Genomic DNA, 17,247 nt, shown 5'->3' with positions numbered 1-17,247 from the left:
TGGCACTTTTATTTCACATTTCCAGATGATGAAAAGTTTGACTTGGTACACAGCAAATTCTTGGTGGGAGGAGAGAGCTGTCTACAAATTAATCAGTAATGACAGATGCCACCATCTAATTATAGAATTGAGATGTGCAAAGAACTATAATGAAAACTGATTACTATCCACATAATTTCGATAATTTTAATTTTAACAAATGCTTTAAATGACTGATTACACAATTAAGTCACATTTTGTCTCCACCATCCCTGGTTATAAAGTCCTGTGGCAATATACTCATACTTTATACCCTAGTCCTATTAGTTCACTTTATTCTATAGAACTAATTTTATATTGCATTTTCTGGAACAGAAATCTTATATTTATATATTATTTACATAAATAGACATAATATGTCACATCCAAAGCAACCTGGCATTACTTTTAAGTCACAAAGCGTACAGGTAAATAAGAATATCATCCTCACTCCTTTCTCAATACAAACATACACCACAAATAAATAGTCCAAGCCAAACCCAGGCCTTAAACTTAGCTCTCCTCAAAATCCTGAGAAAGCATGTATGTAGCCAGGTAGTCACCCACCTGTCACATATAACTATAAACTTGGTGTACACATTTGGTATTTGTGTGCATAGTCCAAGCATACACAAATACAGCAAAGCAATTGCATGTCCCCTAAATTTGCAACTCTGGCCCAGAATGTTTTACCTTTGGACAAAATGTTTAGGTTTACCAAAAAGGGCTTTGCACATGGATGGACATAAGTATTTTTAAAATAATACTGCAAGTCCTTAAGCGTTACAATCAACTTGTAACCATCCATTCAAAGTGCCTCATTCTGTGACCAGAATAACGTTATCCTGTGCTATAGGACTTAATTATAGAGGACCGTATGCCACTGGGACCAGGGTGAGAAAAAAAGGAGATGTAAAATATTTCAAGAAAAGTTTTTGAAAACATGGAAGTCTAAATTGGCACAGATGCTTAACTGCCGTGAAGGTCCCTGGGCATGTAGCATGTGCCTAATGAAGCAGTGCTAGTATAGCCTTTGGATGTATGCAGCACATTCAACTGCCCCGGACTCATCACTGAAAATAATTAGGCCAAACTAAATGTTACAGGATGAGTGCCAGGAACGTGTTTCACTCAAGTTGTAAATGTCATAGGCCCTTCAATTGGAGACAAAAGGTCCAAAATAGCTTCCTTAAAAGCTAGGAACATACATATTATTAAAGCATGAGTCTCGTTTTTAAATACAATAAGTTAAAATATTTTTCTACTTCTCAGAGTGAATATGTCCTGTTTCTATGCCCAATCAACTGATAGTCATTACTTCAATCATTTTAATTCCAGCAAATTAGTTTTATTTTTTCATCTTTCTTAGCAAGTCTATGTGACAGATGGAAAACTATCAGTTTTGGAGCTCACATTCTTTACTGTTCAGGGATTTTCATAGGGTTTCCAAATAAGAAGGGCCAGATAACTGTTCAGCTGAAGATTGCTGCTCTTTTCTGAGTTTATTGAGCCAATCATTTCAGAGCACACAAAAAGATTAGCTGTCCTAACGGTGAAATCTTGGCCCCACTGGGTCAATAGAAATTTTGCCCCTGACTTCAGCGGGGCCAATTTCTCACCCATGGTGTTTGTCTGACACAGTTAGATCCTTATCCTGAGAAATGCAGAACCCCTATTGAGCACCCATCACCCTTAGGGAAAACAGTGGAGGAGCTCTGCAGCTGCTCCATCCATATCCAGATCAGGCCCTGAGCAAACAGGGATAATTTCCAAAGGAAGTTAAGTGCAACATGAATGCAAAAGAATTTCAAAAGAGTGAACATGAAACACACAGCCTCCACTCATTTCCCAGATCTAGAAGGAAGCTGTTTTCTCCTTCTCTTTCATTGCATCAGTTCTCTGACCTAAGATCACTGTGAAGAGGTGACAGAAAAGCCATTTTAACATATTGCAGTCTGTGCTCCACAATCCAAGGCCATTCCAAAGGACATTTATGTCATGAGCTGTCATAGTGACTCCACAAGGACACATTTGGGGGCAGGAGCCCTAGAATTGATATCTGGCTGATAAATACTTGAATGTATTTAAACCTAATTGATTTATTATTCTTTTTTAAATGACAGAAACTCTGAATGCCCACTTGGCCTACAACAGCAACAGTTTTCAAAGAAGCAGACACCCCTGGTGGGATTCTCAGAAACACCCAGCTCTGCTGCCACCAAAGGTAATGGGAAAACTCCCATCTGAGTGATTCGATGAAAGCAGGGTGAGGCCCAAGCACTTTTGAAAATTCCACATTTTTCATTTAGAAGAAAGAAAACATTATCGCTCCGCATAACCCTAGGAAAGATATTCCATATAAAGAAATAACACAAAGGAGAAAGTTTTGCTTGGAGAGGGTCTGTATGTCTAGTACCCTCCTCCAGACAAAGAATTTAAAAAAAACAATAGTAGCTTCATAAGAAAAATATTCCATTCTTTGCATTCCTAGAAAGAGCCAGAGTCATGGCTGTCATAATGTTGAAAAGCTACCTTGACTGTTTAATTTTCATTCTATAATCTTTGCGGTTTCAGTGATATCTTATATACTTTACAGTCTCTATGCCAGACCATATTGGGTTTTGGTGGTTTTTATTTTCCTTATATCATGCTAGCGGTACCTGTCCAATGGGCCTTCATAGCTACATTTGAATTATTTTCATATACATTCTATGTTTTTTTAAAACATAAAATAAAATTTCAAATGAGAAAAAAGTTTATAACCCCAAGGAAATTATTTATCTAGCATCCTAAATATCCTCCGTATTGTGCAGACAAATACAAATATCTCATACACTACTAATATCTAGATCTTAAGAAATTTTATAAGTGACAAAGAAATAAAAACATTCATATATAAATATTTTAGCATGAAAACTAGTTCCATTGGATTGTAAAAAAAAAATCCAGTTAAACCCATGACTAGTCCCATTACAGCAGGGATTTAGCAATACTCCTATAGCAATTAGATTTTTTCAGCAGCAGCAAAAAGAGTTACACGCTCACAAGTTTGTGCTTTGCTGGGAGCTGAAGCAGAAGCAGCAAGAGGCAGCAACATGGTCTTTTCTGAGGGAGCCTCGTTGGAATCCCAACTCCTCCTCCCCTGCCTCCCACCCCCTCCTTCAAGTGAGGTCACAAAGAAAAAGCCAGCATGATTCTCTCAGGTCATAAAGACACATGCTATCTTGTCAACATTCAAGCCAGCAACCTATGATTATTCAGAGCGCCACTGTTCCCCTTTAGAGCACAACTGTTCCACTGTTCCACCACTACCAGACATTGAGGAGCCTGCTACAGCCTAATTTCAATAGACCTAGATATTTTATCTCATGCAATAGAAGCCCATGATTTTAGAGACAGATACCGACTGACACTGACCCACCCAGGGTCATTGTGTTACAGTATTGCCAGACCCAAGCATTCAAAAATCATGAGATTGGCTTAAGAGAAAATCAAGAGATTTAAAAATATAATAATTTAGGATTCTTTTTATTCCCAGTGGCTTGAGGTTTTAGGGTCAGGTTTTTAATATTTTTCTCTCCAACAGGAGGGCTAGAAACTTACTAGATTTTTAAATGAATGCTGAGATGAGACCCTCATCTAAACATGACTCCACTAAATATTGTATGACTTGCAATAAAAATCAAGAGTTGGCAAGAGCATCCTCCTCTGACTGGTGGGTTGGTCAGAGTGACTGAGCAAGAGTGCTTGAAAAGTCATTGATCCAGGTGACTCAATTTCTCATTAAGGAAGAAAATTCTATGCAAATCTGTTAAGCCTTCCAGTTTCCTCAGGTGACTCCTGATGTCTTTCTACAGCTCCTGCATAACTGCCCAAATCTCCCTTCTTAGTGGCCAGGTAGTTACCTAGTGAACCTCAATAGGGGGCCTCATGCAATGGAGAGAGAATGAAGACCCTAGTGTGGAAGAAGAGGCCACAGCAGTGTCCCTGCAGCAGGAAAAATCCATAGCCACAAAGGGAATAGGAAAAGTACACCCTGTTGATAGGAGTGGGTCACTGCATTTCAGCACATGCAAGCAGCAGTGCCTGGTGTGCAGCTGGGGTTGCTCTGTAAGTATTAGCAACAAAGAAGCTCAGCTCATAGTCCTCTCTGATTATCAAAGCTGGTTTTACATCAGATGTTAGCAATTCACAAAAAGCACACCATGTAAACTATATTTATGCATAATACAAGACATATAATAATATATCTCTATGGATTAAATAATAAATACTTCTCTATGTGATCAACAGCTACATAACCCTTTTTTTCAGGAGCATTAAAGAAAAGAAATGTACATGGAGTCTGAACTTGACATTTCTTTAGTTTCAAAAAATTAGCTAACAGAAGTTTCAGGTGCTACACCTATTACCAAGTCCCCACACCAATTGTTATAGTTTTTCAGCCATATTTTCTTACTTTTAAAACATTTCTCTCACTTCTGCTTCTATTTCAAAGACTTAGATAAACTACCAGGAAAACTGACTATAGAGAAGCAGTGAAAGTGACTATCCAGAAAGTGCAATAAAATGCACAAACAGAGAAATAGCTCATTTTTTCTTAACCCCTAAATTACAGTAATCTTTGTGTTACCTGTAATAATAGCAAAATAATTTCAGACAGGTATTTAAATGTAAAGATATTTTAAACTTGACAACGTCCCTATAACACTTACTAGTATACATGCTATTTTTCATCATACTAAATCATTTGATAACCAGGTAATTAACTTTTGCAAATGTTATTTCCATCTCTATTCAGATTGCTAAAAGCATTTCTTCTGGCACAAATCTTTTCTATTCAAGATAATACAAAATTAATACCACAGTTTAGCAGTCAATCCCCATTCAGCACAGCACTTGAACGCTCACTTTAAGCACTTATGTGCTTTGCTGAATGGAAGCCCTTTGCTGCGTTTCAGTATGTGAATATTCCTTGCATCAGAGTAATAGTTTAGTTGGCTGCCTGCACTGCACTTCCTTATGGACCAAATTTATTGCTGTTGCAACTCTGCTAAGTCAGTGGAGGTGCACCACTGATGAATTTGATCATATATCTATTAGGGAGGATAGAAAATTGCTTCCTGAAGAGAAAAGTCCAGAAACTCAAATTTGAGACTTAGAGGAAAAGAACAGAAGCGCTGGGATAAGCGGAATTTCAAAGGGTTCCTTATTAAGATTAAAAAGGCTGACATTTTGCCTCTATGCAAGGTCAAAAATCCTGTCATGATGAAGAGTTCATGGGTGACAATCCAAGTTGTGATGGCCATTCTCACTAAATCTTCAAAAGGGATCAAAGCCCTTCTTGGGTTTTGGTTAATTCTCCTGTCTGCCTGGAATTGCTTCTAGATTTTAGCCACATGTGTATATTTATGAAAAGGAAGATCACTTTCAATACAAATTAGGTCTTTCAATTTATTATTTCAATTCTATGTTTGTGATCAAAATGCTTGCATTCTTGGCAGAAATTCCTCCAAAAGCAAGGCTGTAGCAAATATGAATTCCAATTTCTACAATGAAAGAGAATTCAGAAAGAAAGCCAAACACACAGTACAGTGCCCTAGAGTACTGAAGCAGTAAAGGAGAATACACACATTTCAAATCTCAAATGTAGAAAGTAGCAAAGAAATGTAACAAGGAAGGTTGTATAGATTCCTTTTCATTAAACCGGTGTTAGAAGGAAGATGCTTCAGAATGACAGATTCAAGTCACTTCTATTTCTGGCCAGATTTTAATAAAGATCACTGTGATGGTACCAATTTTTTTTCATTGTCTCTGCTGTGCACATAGAACATATGTTCAATATGAAATTTAATCTCTAGGGAAAGAACACGGAACACAAGGGCCTATTCTCACCATACAAATGTGCAACCCTCATTGACACTAACAGGAATAATGGAATGCCTAGATAGCAAAACAGACCTGTAGGTTTTCTGTCACAATGTCTGGGGAAATACACTTTTAAATGCATTTTTTCTCTTCTATTATTGCTGTGAATTTCCTATTTTTTTCTTTAACAAGCAAGCAATGGAAATGTCCCTGCAAGAACAAAGTGTGAAGGTTTCTGCATAAAATACATTTTAATACTGCACTATATTTCAATAGCATACAGTTCAGAACGCAAGGAAGAAGAATTTAATGCTAAAGGGGTTTTGGTATACAAAGGCTATCTTCTGTTTCTTATCTAATAACTCAGTTATATTATTGTGAAAATATAAATGATTTTCTTTGCTGTCTCTCTTGGGTCCCTCTATTTTCCCCCAGAAAACTCTGCAGAGTAATTGGCATATCAGCATTCCATTGTATGTAATTTTTATATCTATTCTTGAAGTTGTTCCTTTCAGCACATCATCACACAGCCCCCTAGGAGCAGTAATCATACACTTTTCTGAAAACAACACTAATGGAGAAAAGTTCTAAAATATTATTTGGCAAAAGAAGGGAATGAAACCCCTTTACATATTCTGCTGTTCTTGCACAAACGGAGATGGGAAAGGAAATGAGTACCAAGCTCTGCAGTGTCAAAAAATATGGTATTATGTAGCCTGATCCAGAGAGCCAATAAGCATCCTCAATTATAAAGACATTTTGCTTTAAAGGTACTTTTGTTAATAAAACAATAGTCTCATGTAAATCTTACTCATCTGAGTAAATCTTATTCACACAAGTGAACTTCATTCTGATCCTTCTTACATCACTGAAAACAAGGAGTAACTATTGGAGTCAACAGTTTCACCAGTATAAAAACAGTGTGAGATCAGAATCAGGCCATTTGACTTCAGGCTCCTGCATGACTCCACCAGACTATATACGTCATGTCTTGTTTCCGTGTTTTGCTAATGAAGCCAGCCTCACCTGGAAAAACGTTAATGTTGTGCCAAGTTGTAAAAAGGGTAAATGGAATGACCTGGGTAATTATAGGCCTGTCAACCTGATGTCGTCCCTAGGCAAGATAATGGAGCAGTTGATACAAAACTCGATTAATAAAAAACTAAAAGGCAGTTAATATAATACATGCTAATCAACATGGGGATATGGAAAATAGATCCAATCAAAATAACTTGATATCTTTTTTTATAAGATTATAAATTTGATTGATAAAGATAATAGTGGGGTTGACATAGTATCCTTAGACATCTGTAAGGTTCTTGACTTGGTACCACACAACATCTTGATTAAAAAATAAGAACAATACAAAATTAATATGGCACACATTAAATGGATTTAAAACTAGCTAACTGATAGGTCTCAAAATATAACTGTAAACAGGGAATCATCATCAAGCCGGTCTGTTTTCAGTGGGGACCCACAGGGATGGGTTCTTGGCCCTACGCTATTTAAAGTTTTTATCAATAACCTGGAAGAAAACCTAAAATCATCACTGATAGAATGTGTAGATGACACAAAAAGGGGGAACTGGTAAATCATGAAGAAGATAGGTCACTCATTCACAGCAATCTGGGTCACTTAATAGATCAGGGCATAAGCAAAACAATATTCATTTTAATACAGCTAAATATAAATGTACATCTGGGAACAAAGAATGTAGGCCATATTTATCGGATTGGGAAACAATTTACCACGGGTCATGGTGGATTCTCCATCACTGACAATTTAAATCAAGATTGAATGTTTTTCTAAAAGATATGCTCTAAGAATTATTTTGGAGAAGTTCTGTGGCCTGTGTTATACAGGAGATCAAACCAGATGATCATAATAGTCCATTTTGGCCTTACAATCTACTAATCCCATTTACTTCTTCTCACTTTTGTTTTGGGTTTTCTTCTGTGTTTTCCGCTGTGCATGGAACAACCTCCTAGTCTCAGTGAGTGAAACCCCTTCTCCTAATTTGAATTTCTTCTAAAAAACTGTTTCTTTTGTGATGCTCACAAACACACTAATTCTGCATTAGCAAAAGTTTTGAAAGATATGCCCCTTCTTAAGCCAGCAGCATGCCCCCAACAGCCCTGCTATTTGTTGTTAAAATTACTCAGAGAAAATTGTGCAGATCTTTGTAACGTGATACCGCCTCTCCTTTCTTACAGGATGAACAGGTTATGTTGGCATTTCAAATATCACCAGCATCACTGGATGAAGCATCCACTGAAATAACTAAGCCAGATCACATCCAGAACTAGTTTTTTCAGGCTCTCTGCAAATTCAGGCAGAGATCTTTGCAGAAGTTATACTCAGTTCATGTTTCCAAGATTTTGTTTGCAACCATAGTAGCTAGAAGCTTACTTTATTTTTAAATGAAAGCTGGGACTCTGAAGAAAAATTAAGAAGCCTGTCCACACCTTCATTCTAGTTTTTCACACTTCTTCCCAATAGGGCACATCTCACACTCTGGAAAACATTGCACTAACTGACCACGGCCAAATACAATTCTTCTCCATGGCAACAAGTTCTAAGGATGGGAAGAAAAAGAAAAATAATTCAAAATTATCACCATCTCCCTTAGGGTTCTTGGGTGCACTCCAATGCATACATTTCAGGGTTTAAAAAAAGTTAGAAAGACTGACAGATCAATCCCCGATTTATATTGCAAATATTAAATATTTGTTATATATTTTCTTGTAATCCAGTCTCACTGGCTTCACTGAGATTTTTCTGTATATAATCTTATCTGTGTATTAGAAGAGAGGAATATGATGGGTCCAGATAACATGTGAATATGTGCAATTTTCACTGTAATTTGCATGATCAAATGGAGGAAGTTCATTGCAAGATGTATAGATACACCTATTGAGCAAAAGTTTGTTGTCTACACACTGATGAGGAAATAGATTCCTAGAAATACATCCCCAGCCTTTGCTATTCCCTTTGAAATAACTTCCATATGAAACCATAAATATAATTATTAATTTCCAACAACTACTATTCCAAAATATTGAAATCATAATTCTTTTCCTTCTTTCACTAAGCTAATACCAAGCATGTAATGATAGCTAGGAGCATAAACTGCTTTTTTTAAATGAGTAAAAAAATTAAAACACTGACAGCACTTCATTTCTGAATTTCCAGCAAGAACCTAGTTGCTTGCTTAGGACCAGAGTCTGCCACAATCCCTCACACTAAGTATTGCCTTACACCATGTAGTCTCTTTAGAATCTGGCCCTTACAGTTAAAAAACATTTGTCGTTCAGAAATATGGCATCAGTCTAGGTACACAAAGAATGCAGAGCTGGGCCTGAATGTTCTGTTGGATCAAATTCTACATTTCACGAGCATATGGAAAACTGTTTATATCCTTTTGTGACAAAGAGACCCATTTGTAGTTGTCAGACCTGACATACTCATGACACCTAACACACTGTTGTCATGATATATACCCAAAAGGTGGCATATAACATATCCTTGGAAAACTATTACCTCACAGATCATTAATATTATTGTGTGATGTATGTATGAGTTGTGTACAAAGAGTTATGGGTATAAGCTAGAATTATTAATGAAAGCTGATGACACCCTGGTGATTAATATCATTGTGAAAAGCATGTATTAACACTATACAAGGAATTATGAATACTCATTGATATTATGCTTTAAAGTCTGTGACCAAACAGAAGGGAAGGCAGTGATCTACAGGTATCTACCTGTTCTGTTCATTCCCTCTGAAGCACCTGGCATTGGCCACTGTCGGAAGACAGGATATTGGGCTAGATGGACTTTGGTCTGACCTAGTAGGGCCATTCTTATGTCTCCAATGAAATTAATCAAGGTGTGACCAAAACCAATGGAAGCCCCATGTGCCTGCAAATCAGCAGGGAGTGGAAGTCTACAGGCAGGGAAAACAGCATACAGTCATCCTGAGTCTGGGAACGAAACAGTGAGTTTGGGAAGATATAAGGAAAGAGAATAAGCCATCTGGACATCCATCACTAGACAGACCCAAGGGGCTAGAGCTCTTGGCAAGCTGCGAAAGATGGGTAAGAATAGGGTGAAAAATGTACGTGGTCATGTATTTGTAAGGTAAGATGTGGGACTGCTGCTTGTCAAAGCTGTTTAATTTTCTGCCACTCAACTATATGTGGCAATTTAACAGAAAACAAGAAGATAGGTACAAATGATGGAAAAGAAAAAGTTGTCAGGCAGTGAATTTTTACACGTGTTAGACTGGAAGAAAAACTAAATTTATGACTCAGTTTTTTTCCTGATTTTGTGTGTCAAATAAAGACAGCAGTCAGGAATGACACATGGAAATGGCTGTGAATAAATGGGAAAAAGCTGTCTAAGCATTATTTTAAGAATAAACTGAAGCATTTCATGTGTTCTCTTCACCTAAAGTTTTAGCTTTTTCTGACCTTATGAAAAGTCTAAGGTGCAAAACACATTCTAACATATAGTAGATAGTAATATGGCAAAAAAAAAACACTTATCCAACAGTTTTCCAGAGATATTACACTTAAGAACTCACATAGCTTAATGTAATTAATAAAAAAGTTATTTTGAAATAGGTTGAAAAATCAGATTAAGAGACAGATTCTAATCTCAGTACTTCATAATGGAATGCATTTGGTGTCAAATGCCCTAGTGTAAAAGAAAGGATTGGTGAAAGATACACATTCTTTATTGTGTTAAGATTTCAACACATTCCACATACTGTTTACCAATACCTATATACAAGGTGATTTCACAGTTTTTAAGCATTAACAATGTTAAACTCTGAGAACCTAAAGAAAGGTTACAAAAGCAGTGAAAATTATAAAATGGGTCATTTAAAAATGAGTATGACTTTTAAGCTTTTTTATGTAATCATGTGAGACTTTCACAAAAAATAGTCTTCTTTAGTCAGTAATGTGAGTTTGAAAAGGAAATGTTGCTATTTTTCTTACAAAACTTAATGGGTTAAGTGCCTCATTAAAGTACATTTTCAACATAACCATAAATAAGAGGCTCAGACTAGTGCTTTTATAACATGGCCGGATCTTGCCTTAGCATTCAACCCATTTGATTTGCATTGGCTTCAAGAGTGAGAGCTACTATTCTGATGTATGTCTTAACAATTTAACATAAAATATTATCAGCTTGAAAATACTAGTTTTGCAGTAAATTTCCTTAGCAATTTGGCTTTTGTAGAATGTGCATAGTAGGAATCTTGATTAATCCCTGTTAAAAAATTAATCGCAATAAAAAAATTAATCATGATTAATCACAGTTTTAATTGCACTGTTAATCACAGTTTTAATTGCACTGTTAAACAATAGAATACCAATTGAAATATATTAAATATTTGTGGATGTTCTTCTATATTTTCAAATATATTGATTTCTATTACAACACAGAATACAAAGTGTACCATGTTCACTTTACATGATTATTTTTAATACAAATATTTGCACTGTAAAAATGATAAACAAAAGAAATAGTATTTTTCAATTCACCTCATACATATACTGTAGGGCAATCTCTTTATCATGTAAGTCCAACTTATAAATGTAGGGGTTTTTTGGTTACAAAACTGCATTCAGAGACAAAACAATGTAAAACTTTCAGGCCCGCTGACAGCAATTCCAGGCCCCAGGACCAAGGCTGTCCCTAGGAGGGTGCGGGGCCCACGGTGGAAGTGATGTATCCATCACTTCCGGGACTGACCCGTCACTTCCGGAACCAACCACGCTGGCCAATCCCACCAGCCCCACAAAGCACAGGGCCCAGAGTGGTCTCCCTGATTCGCCATACCGCCGGGATGGCTCTGCCCAGGGCAGACCAGTCAATGGGCCCCCTAAAGAGGTCCAACTGACATCTGGGCAGTGCTCCGCCTGCGCTGGCTGGTGCTCAGTGACCTGCTGTCGGCTGCACTGCTGGTGCCCAGTGAGCTGCCAGCAGCACTGCTGGGTGTGCTCTTCCGGCACGGCCAGGGCTTTCACATGCCCACCCAGCTGCCTTTGCCACCACCAGTACTACCCTGTGCACATGTAGGAGCCCTGCGCCCTGTCCGGGTGATTGCCCTCTTTGTCTCCTGCCGTTGGCGGGCCTGAAAACTTTATAGCCTACAAGTCCACTCAGACTTACTTCTTGTTCAGCCAATTGCTCAGACAAACAAGTTTGTTTACAGTTACAGAAGATAATTCTGCCTGCTTCCTATTTACAAGGTCACCTGAAAGTGAGAACAGGTGTTCACATGGCACTTTTGTAACTGGCATCGCAAGGTATTTATGTGGTAGGTATGCTAAACATTCATATGCCCCTTCATGCTTCAGCCACCATTCCAGAGGACATGTCTCCATGCTGATGATGCTCATTAAAAAAATAATGCATTAATTAAATGTGTGACTGAACTCCTTGGGGAAGAATTGTATGTCTCCTACTCTGTTTTACTCGATACTGCCATATATTTCAAGTTATGGCAATTTCGGACGATGACCCAGCACATGTTGTTCATTTTAAGAACACTTTCACTGCTGATTTGACAAAACGCACAGAAGGTTCCAATGTGAGATTTCTAGGTACAGCACTCAACCCAAGATTTAAGAATTTGAATGCTTTCCAAAATCTGAGAAGGATGAGGTGTAGAGCATGCTTTTAGAAGTCTGAAAAGAGCAACACTCTGATGTGGAAACTACAGAACCCAAATCACCAAAAAATAAAATCAACCTTTCTGCTGGTGGCATCTGACTCAGATAACGAAAATGAACATGCATCAGTTCGCATTGCTTTGGATGGTTATTAAGCAGAACCCATTATCAGCATGGACGCATGTCCTCTGAAATGGTAGTTGAAGCATGAAGAGACATATGAATCTTTAGTGCATCTCACATGTAAATATCTTGCAATGCCTGCTACAAGAGTGCCATGTGAACTCCTCTTCAGACTTTCAGGTGATATTGTAAGCAAGGAGCGGGCAGCATTATCTCCTACAAATGTAAACAAACATTTGTCTGAGCAATTGGCTGAACAAGAAGTAGGACTGAGTGGACTTGTAGGTTCTAAAGTTTTATATTGTTTTATTTTTGAATGCTGTTATTTTTTTTGGGTGCATAATTCTACATTTGTAAGTTTGACTTCCATGATAAAGACATTGCACTACAGTATTTGTATTAGGTGAATTGAAAAATACTATTTTTTTAATTTGCTTTTTACACTGCAAATATTTGTAATAAAAATAAATATAAAGTGAGCACTGTAACCTTTGTATTCTGTGTTGTAATTGAAATCAATATATTTGAAAATGTAAAAAATATCCAAAAATATTTAAATAAATGGTATTCTATTATTTTTTAAAAGTGTGATTAATTAATCGTGATTAATTTTTTAAACTAAACTTCCCTGTTTGCTGTTCCCATTCACTAGCTCCTCTGGTTGAACAGGAGCTGGTAGTTTAAACACCTGTTCTCCATGACTGACCCTGCCCCCGCTTAAGGATGAATGAATGATAAATGGACTAGGGATCAAAGCCTCATTAAGAAGCTCTCAGCCTGGTCTAGCAGGCATTCTTCTTACCATATGCATAATGTGCTTCAGGTGGCATGTGACCAGGATTCATCACCAAATTTGGTCTGTTGGCTGGGTCATTAGCTTCCCTGGCCCAGGCCAGATACTGATGGGGAGTGCGACCCAAACACTGATCCATGCCCCCCTCTAGCAGGCATGAAAGACAGAGTAACAAGACAGCCTCTGGAATAAAAACAAGTATGATTTATGTGAAAATGTTTCGTATTTTAATTTTGTTGCCTATCTGTGGTTGGTAGACTTGTTGCAAACATTGCAAATGGGCAGTGTTTTACTCATGGTACATGCAATTGAGATTGAGGGGTCCAGACCTCATCCAAATTCTACAAACATTTTGGGCCATAACATGATCAGTAATAGATGCCTGCATAAGGGAGTAAGGGGGCATTTTATTCCACTTACTCTGTTACACACATTAACAAATGCATGTAAGAGCAAGCAGGAGATGACCCCAGCATCTGTGTGGCCACAATTCCCTCTCTGGACCGTATGAGTTGGGAATGGATAGTCGGGGTTCAGAGCAGTTGTAGCCCCATCACCATCACACCAGGCAGCACAGCTGAGCCAGCATGGAGCTGGAAGTCAGCTGCATCAGGAAAGGATCTGTCACAGTGCACTTCCTCCCACTGGAGCAAGGAGGAAACTAGGTCTGAGCCACAATTTGATCCTTCATATGCACTTTTGGCAGTCTAGTAACTCCCCCAGCTAGCCTTTTTGGAGCTTCTCAACACAAATTCCTCAGGAGACCTCCTGCTACTCTGTATCTGCTGTATTATCTTCTGCAGGAGTGAGATAATGGCCCATTTCTCACTCTCCAGTGGTTTACTCTTCAAGGTATAACCAAGTAACCTCTTTTCCCCAAATCCTCCAGTGGATCATCTGTCACAGGACAGCCAAGCATCCCAACCATTCTGCCAGCATCAGGTTCTTTTTATGGGGCAGGCAGGTGGCATTAGGGTTGCCAACTTCATATTCACACAAAACTGAACACTCTTGCTCTGTCCTCTGCTCTGCCCCTCCTCTGAGGTCTCACTCCTTCTCTGAGGTCTCTCCCCCCAACTCGCTCCATCCCTCACCCCTTCACTCACTTGCTCATTTTCACTGGGCTGACTCAGGGGGTTGGTTTATGGCAGGGGGTGAGGGCTGAGGCTGTGGGGTGCATGATCCAGGGGGAATGAGGGTTTTGGGGTACAGTATGGGGCTCCAGGCTGGAGCAGAGGGGTCCAGAGGGCAGGAGGGAGATCAGGGCTTAGGCAGAGGGCTGGGGCACAGGAGGGATGAGGGCTCTGGCTGGGGGTGCAGGCTCTCGGATGGGGCCAGAAATGAAGGGTTTGAGGTGTAGAGGGAGCTCTGGGCTGGGATCGAGGGGTTCAGAGGGCGGGAGGGGGATCAGGTCTGGAACATGGGGTTGGGACGCAGGGGTGGTGGTGAGGGATATGGCTGGGGGTGCAGGCTCTGGGGTAGGGGCAAGGATGAGGGGTTTGGGGTGAAGGAGGGTGCTCTGGGCTGGGATTGAGGGGTTTGAAGGGTCAGAGGGGGATCAGGGCTGGTGCAGGGGGTTGAGGCATGGAAGGGGATGAGGGGTGCAAGCTCCGGGTGGCACTTATCTCAAGCAGCTCCCAGAAGCATCAGCATGTCCCCCCTCTGGCTCTCCTATGCAGAGGCACAGCCAGGTGGCTCTGCACACTGCACCATTGGCAGGCACCTCCCCAGCAGATCCCACTGGCCACAGTTCCCAGCCAATAGGAGCTGTAAAGCCAGCGCTTGGGGGGAGAGCAGCATGTGCACCCCCTGGCCACTCCTATGCCTAGGAGCTGGAGAGGGGACATTGCGCTGCTTCCAGGAGCCATGCAGAGCCCAGACAGGGAGCCTGACTTGGGTTCGCTGCACCACTGACTGGATTTTTAACAGCTGCTGACTGGAGCCACCAGGGTCCCTTTTCTACTGGGTGTTCTGGTCGAAAACTGAACACCTGGCAACCCTAGGTGGCATGCTTCCTTTCACTGGTACAGTGGGACATATTAATCACTCTGTTAAACTCTGTGAGACCAGAAGGCCTAAAGGAGATGGGTTAAACGATCTCCCCTAAAAAGAAGGCTCAGTGCTGGAGGGAGTGGTGGAGCTACCCAGATGCTTCCCACAGAGATGATATAATGCTTTACAAAAGGACAATGAGCTGTTGAGACACCCCACACAGATTATTTCTTCCAAGAAGTCCTGCTATCAGAGACATAAAGTGGAACATTGAACTAAACTTTTTCAGACTATCAAAAGAGAAAGATTTAGGCTTATTCTCATTTTGCCATTCACTAATAGCCCCCAAAGTGCAATGAGAATTTTTATTGTACATAAGTTATTTTCCCTTTATAATTATGTACTATTGCTCCAGTTCTGCAAAGACTTAAACATGTGTAAAGTTAAGCAAAGGCATAAGTCCCTGCAGGGTTTGGGTTTATATTTTATATCAGGAGGAAAAATCTCTCAGACCAGCTATCCAGTATTTTTTTTTAAATGAACACAAAATAATTTCCGTCAGTCATAATAACAATGTTTTCATGGCGAAAAAATAGGTTGAAATAAATGTGCAAGTGAGTTTGACTGTGAAATTTAAATGTCTCCAGGCTGGTAATTCAGAGGAGGTTGTAGGCTTGCAATCGGCAGAAATTAAATGGAAAGTAAGTTGTGACATTCTGTCAGACTTCACCTGCAAGTGCAGAATAATTATAAAATCAAGTCAGCTTAACTCTCACAGTTCCCCAAGAGCTTAACAAATTGAGCAAGTGTAACACAGACAGACCCCGGTCATCAGCAGGTAGGATCGATTCTGAGACCTCTGGAGCTTAGTGAATGAGCCTCTATCACACGAGCTAAAAGCCAACTGCTTGTTAAGCAGACCCATTTTATCTCTCTCTTTAAGTGGTCTCAGTGCCACTAGATGGGACAGAACACTGCACCCAGGAGATGTGTGGGTTACACAAGGCTTTATGAAACTCCTTTAAAAGTGTTAAACAATCACATTTTTGAAGCGACCCAAATTGAAAAAGCTCTTTAGTCCTGTAACCTGCATGCTCATTGAGCATGGACAGAACCTGATTGATTTCATTGGGGTTTCAGTTGGGTGTATGGGTTTGGCCTGAGCTTGTAGAATTAGAGCTGTTTGCATCTGACTCCTCTTGGGCAGAGAAAACAGACTGGTGAGTTTCACTTTTTGTTTGTATTTGTAACCTGATATAGTTCACTTGTTGATTCCCACTCTGCACTAGCCCAGTATTATTATTGTGTGTATTCACTACACTGCAGGATGCATGTTTAAATTAGAGCTAGCAAATAATTGATTTTTTTGGTTTACTGACACTATAAATGAAAATAAATATTCATTGGGCCAGGAAAAAAGAGTGAGCCCTCACCTGGCATGTGGAGACCCAAAGTCACATCCCTATTTACACACAGCAGAACAGCTTCAACAGGAGAGATAGTGAGAAAGGCTCATAGTAAGCCATTCCATAGCACAGTGGCTAGGGTGTGCTTCTGTAATGTTAGAGCTTCAAATGCTGTCTCTGTAGGAGGCTGAGGAGAGAATTGAACCTGGCTCTCCCACATCTCAGCTGAGTGTGCTAACCTCTGGGCTAAAAGTTATAAAGAAGGGGGCTGTCACCACTTCATCTTCCTATTCCTGTTTTGTTAGTCCAGAGCAAAAAATGGAAAAGTTTCAATAATGTTGAAATGTAAGTGTTTTGT

General features: G+C 39.5%; 1 protein-coding gene across 1 annotated transcript in view; it reads right to left on the bottom strand.

Moving 5' to 3' along the window:
* Positions 1-7,647, bottom strand: part of CNBD1 (cyclic nucleotide binding domain containing 1) — a 309,025-nt gene extending 301,378 nt beyond the window's left edge. The window contains exons 1-2 of the mRNA XM_030549461.1: positions 7,638-7,647; positions 3,064-3,177 (exon numbers count right to left, since the gene is read on the bottom strand). Of these exons, the coding sequence (XP_030405321.1) occupies positions 3,064-3,177; positions 7,638-7,647 (124 nt within the window). The remainder of the gene's footprint in view (positions 1-3,063; positions 3,178-7,637) is intronic.
* Positions 7,648-17,247: the final 9,600 nt, after the last annotated feature.

This window comes from Gopherus evgoodei, chromosome 2 (assembly GCF_007399415.2).
Source record: "Gopherus evgoodei ecotype Sinaloan lineage chromosome 2, rGopEvg1_v1.p, whole genome shotgun sequence".
Taxonomy (NCBI): Eukaryota; Metazoa; Chordata; order Testudines; family Testudinidae; genus Gopherus; species Gopherus evgoodei.
This window is presented reverse-complemented; position numbering and strand designations above follow the sequence as displayed.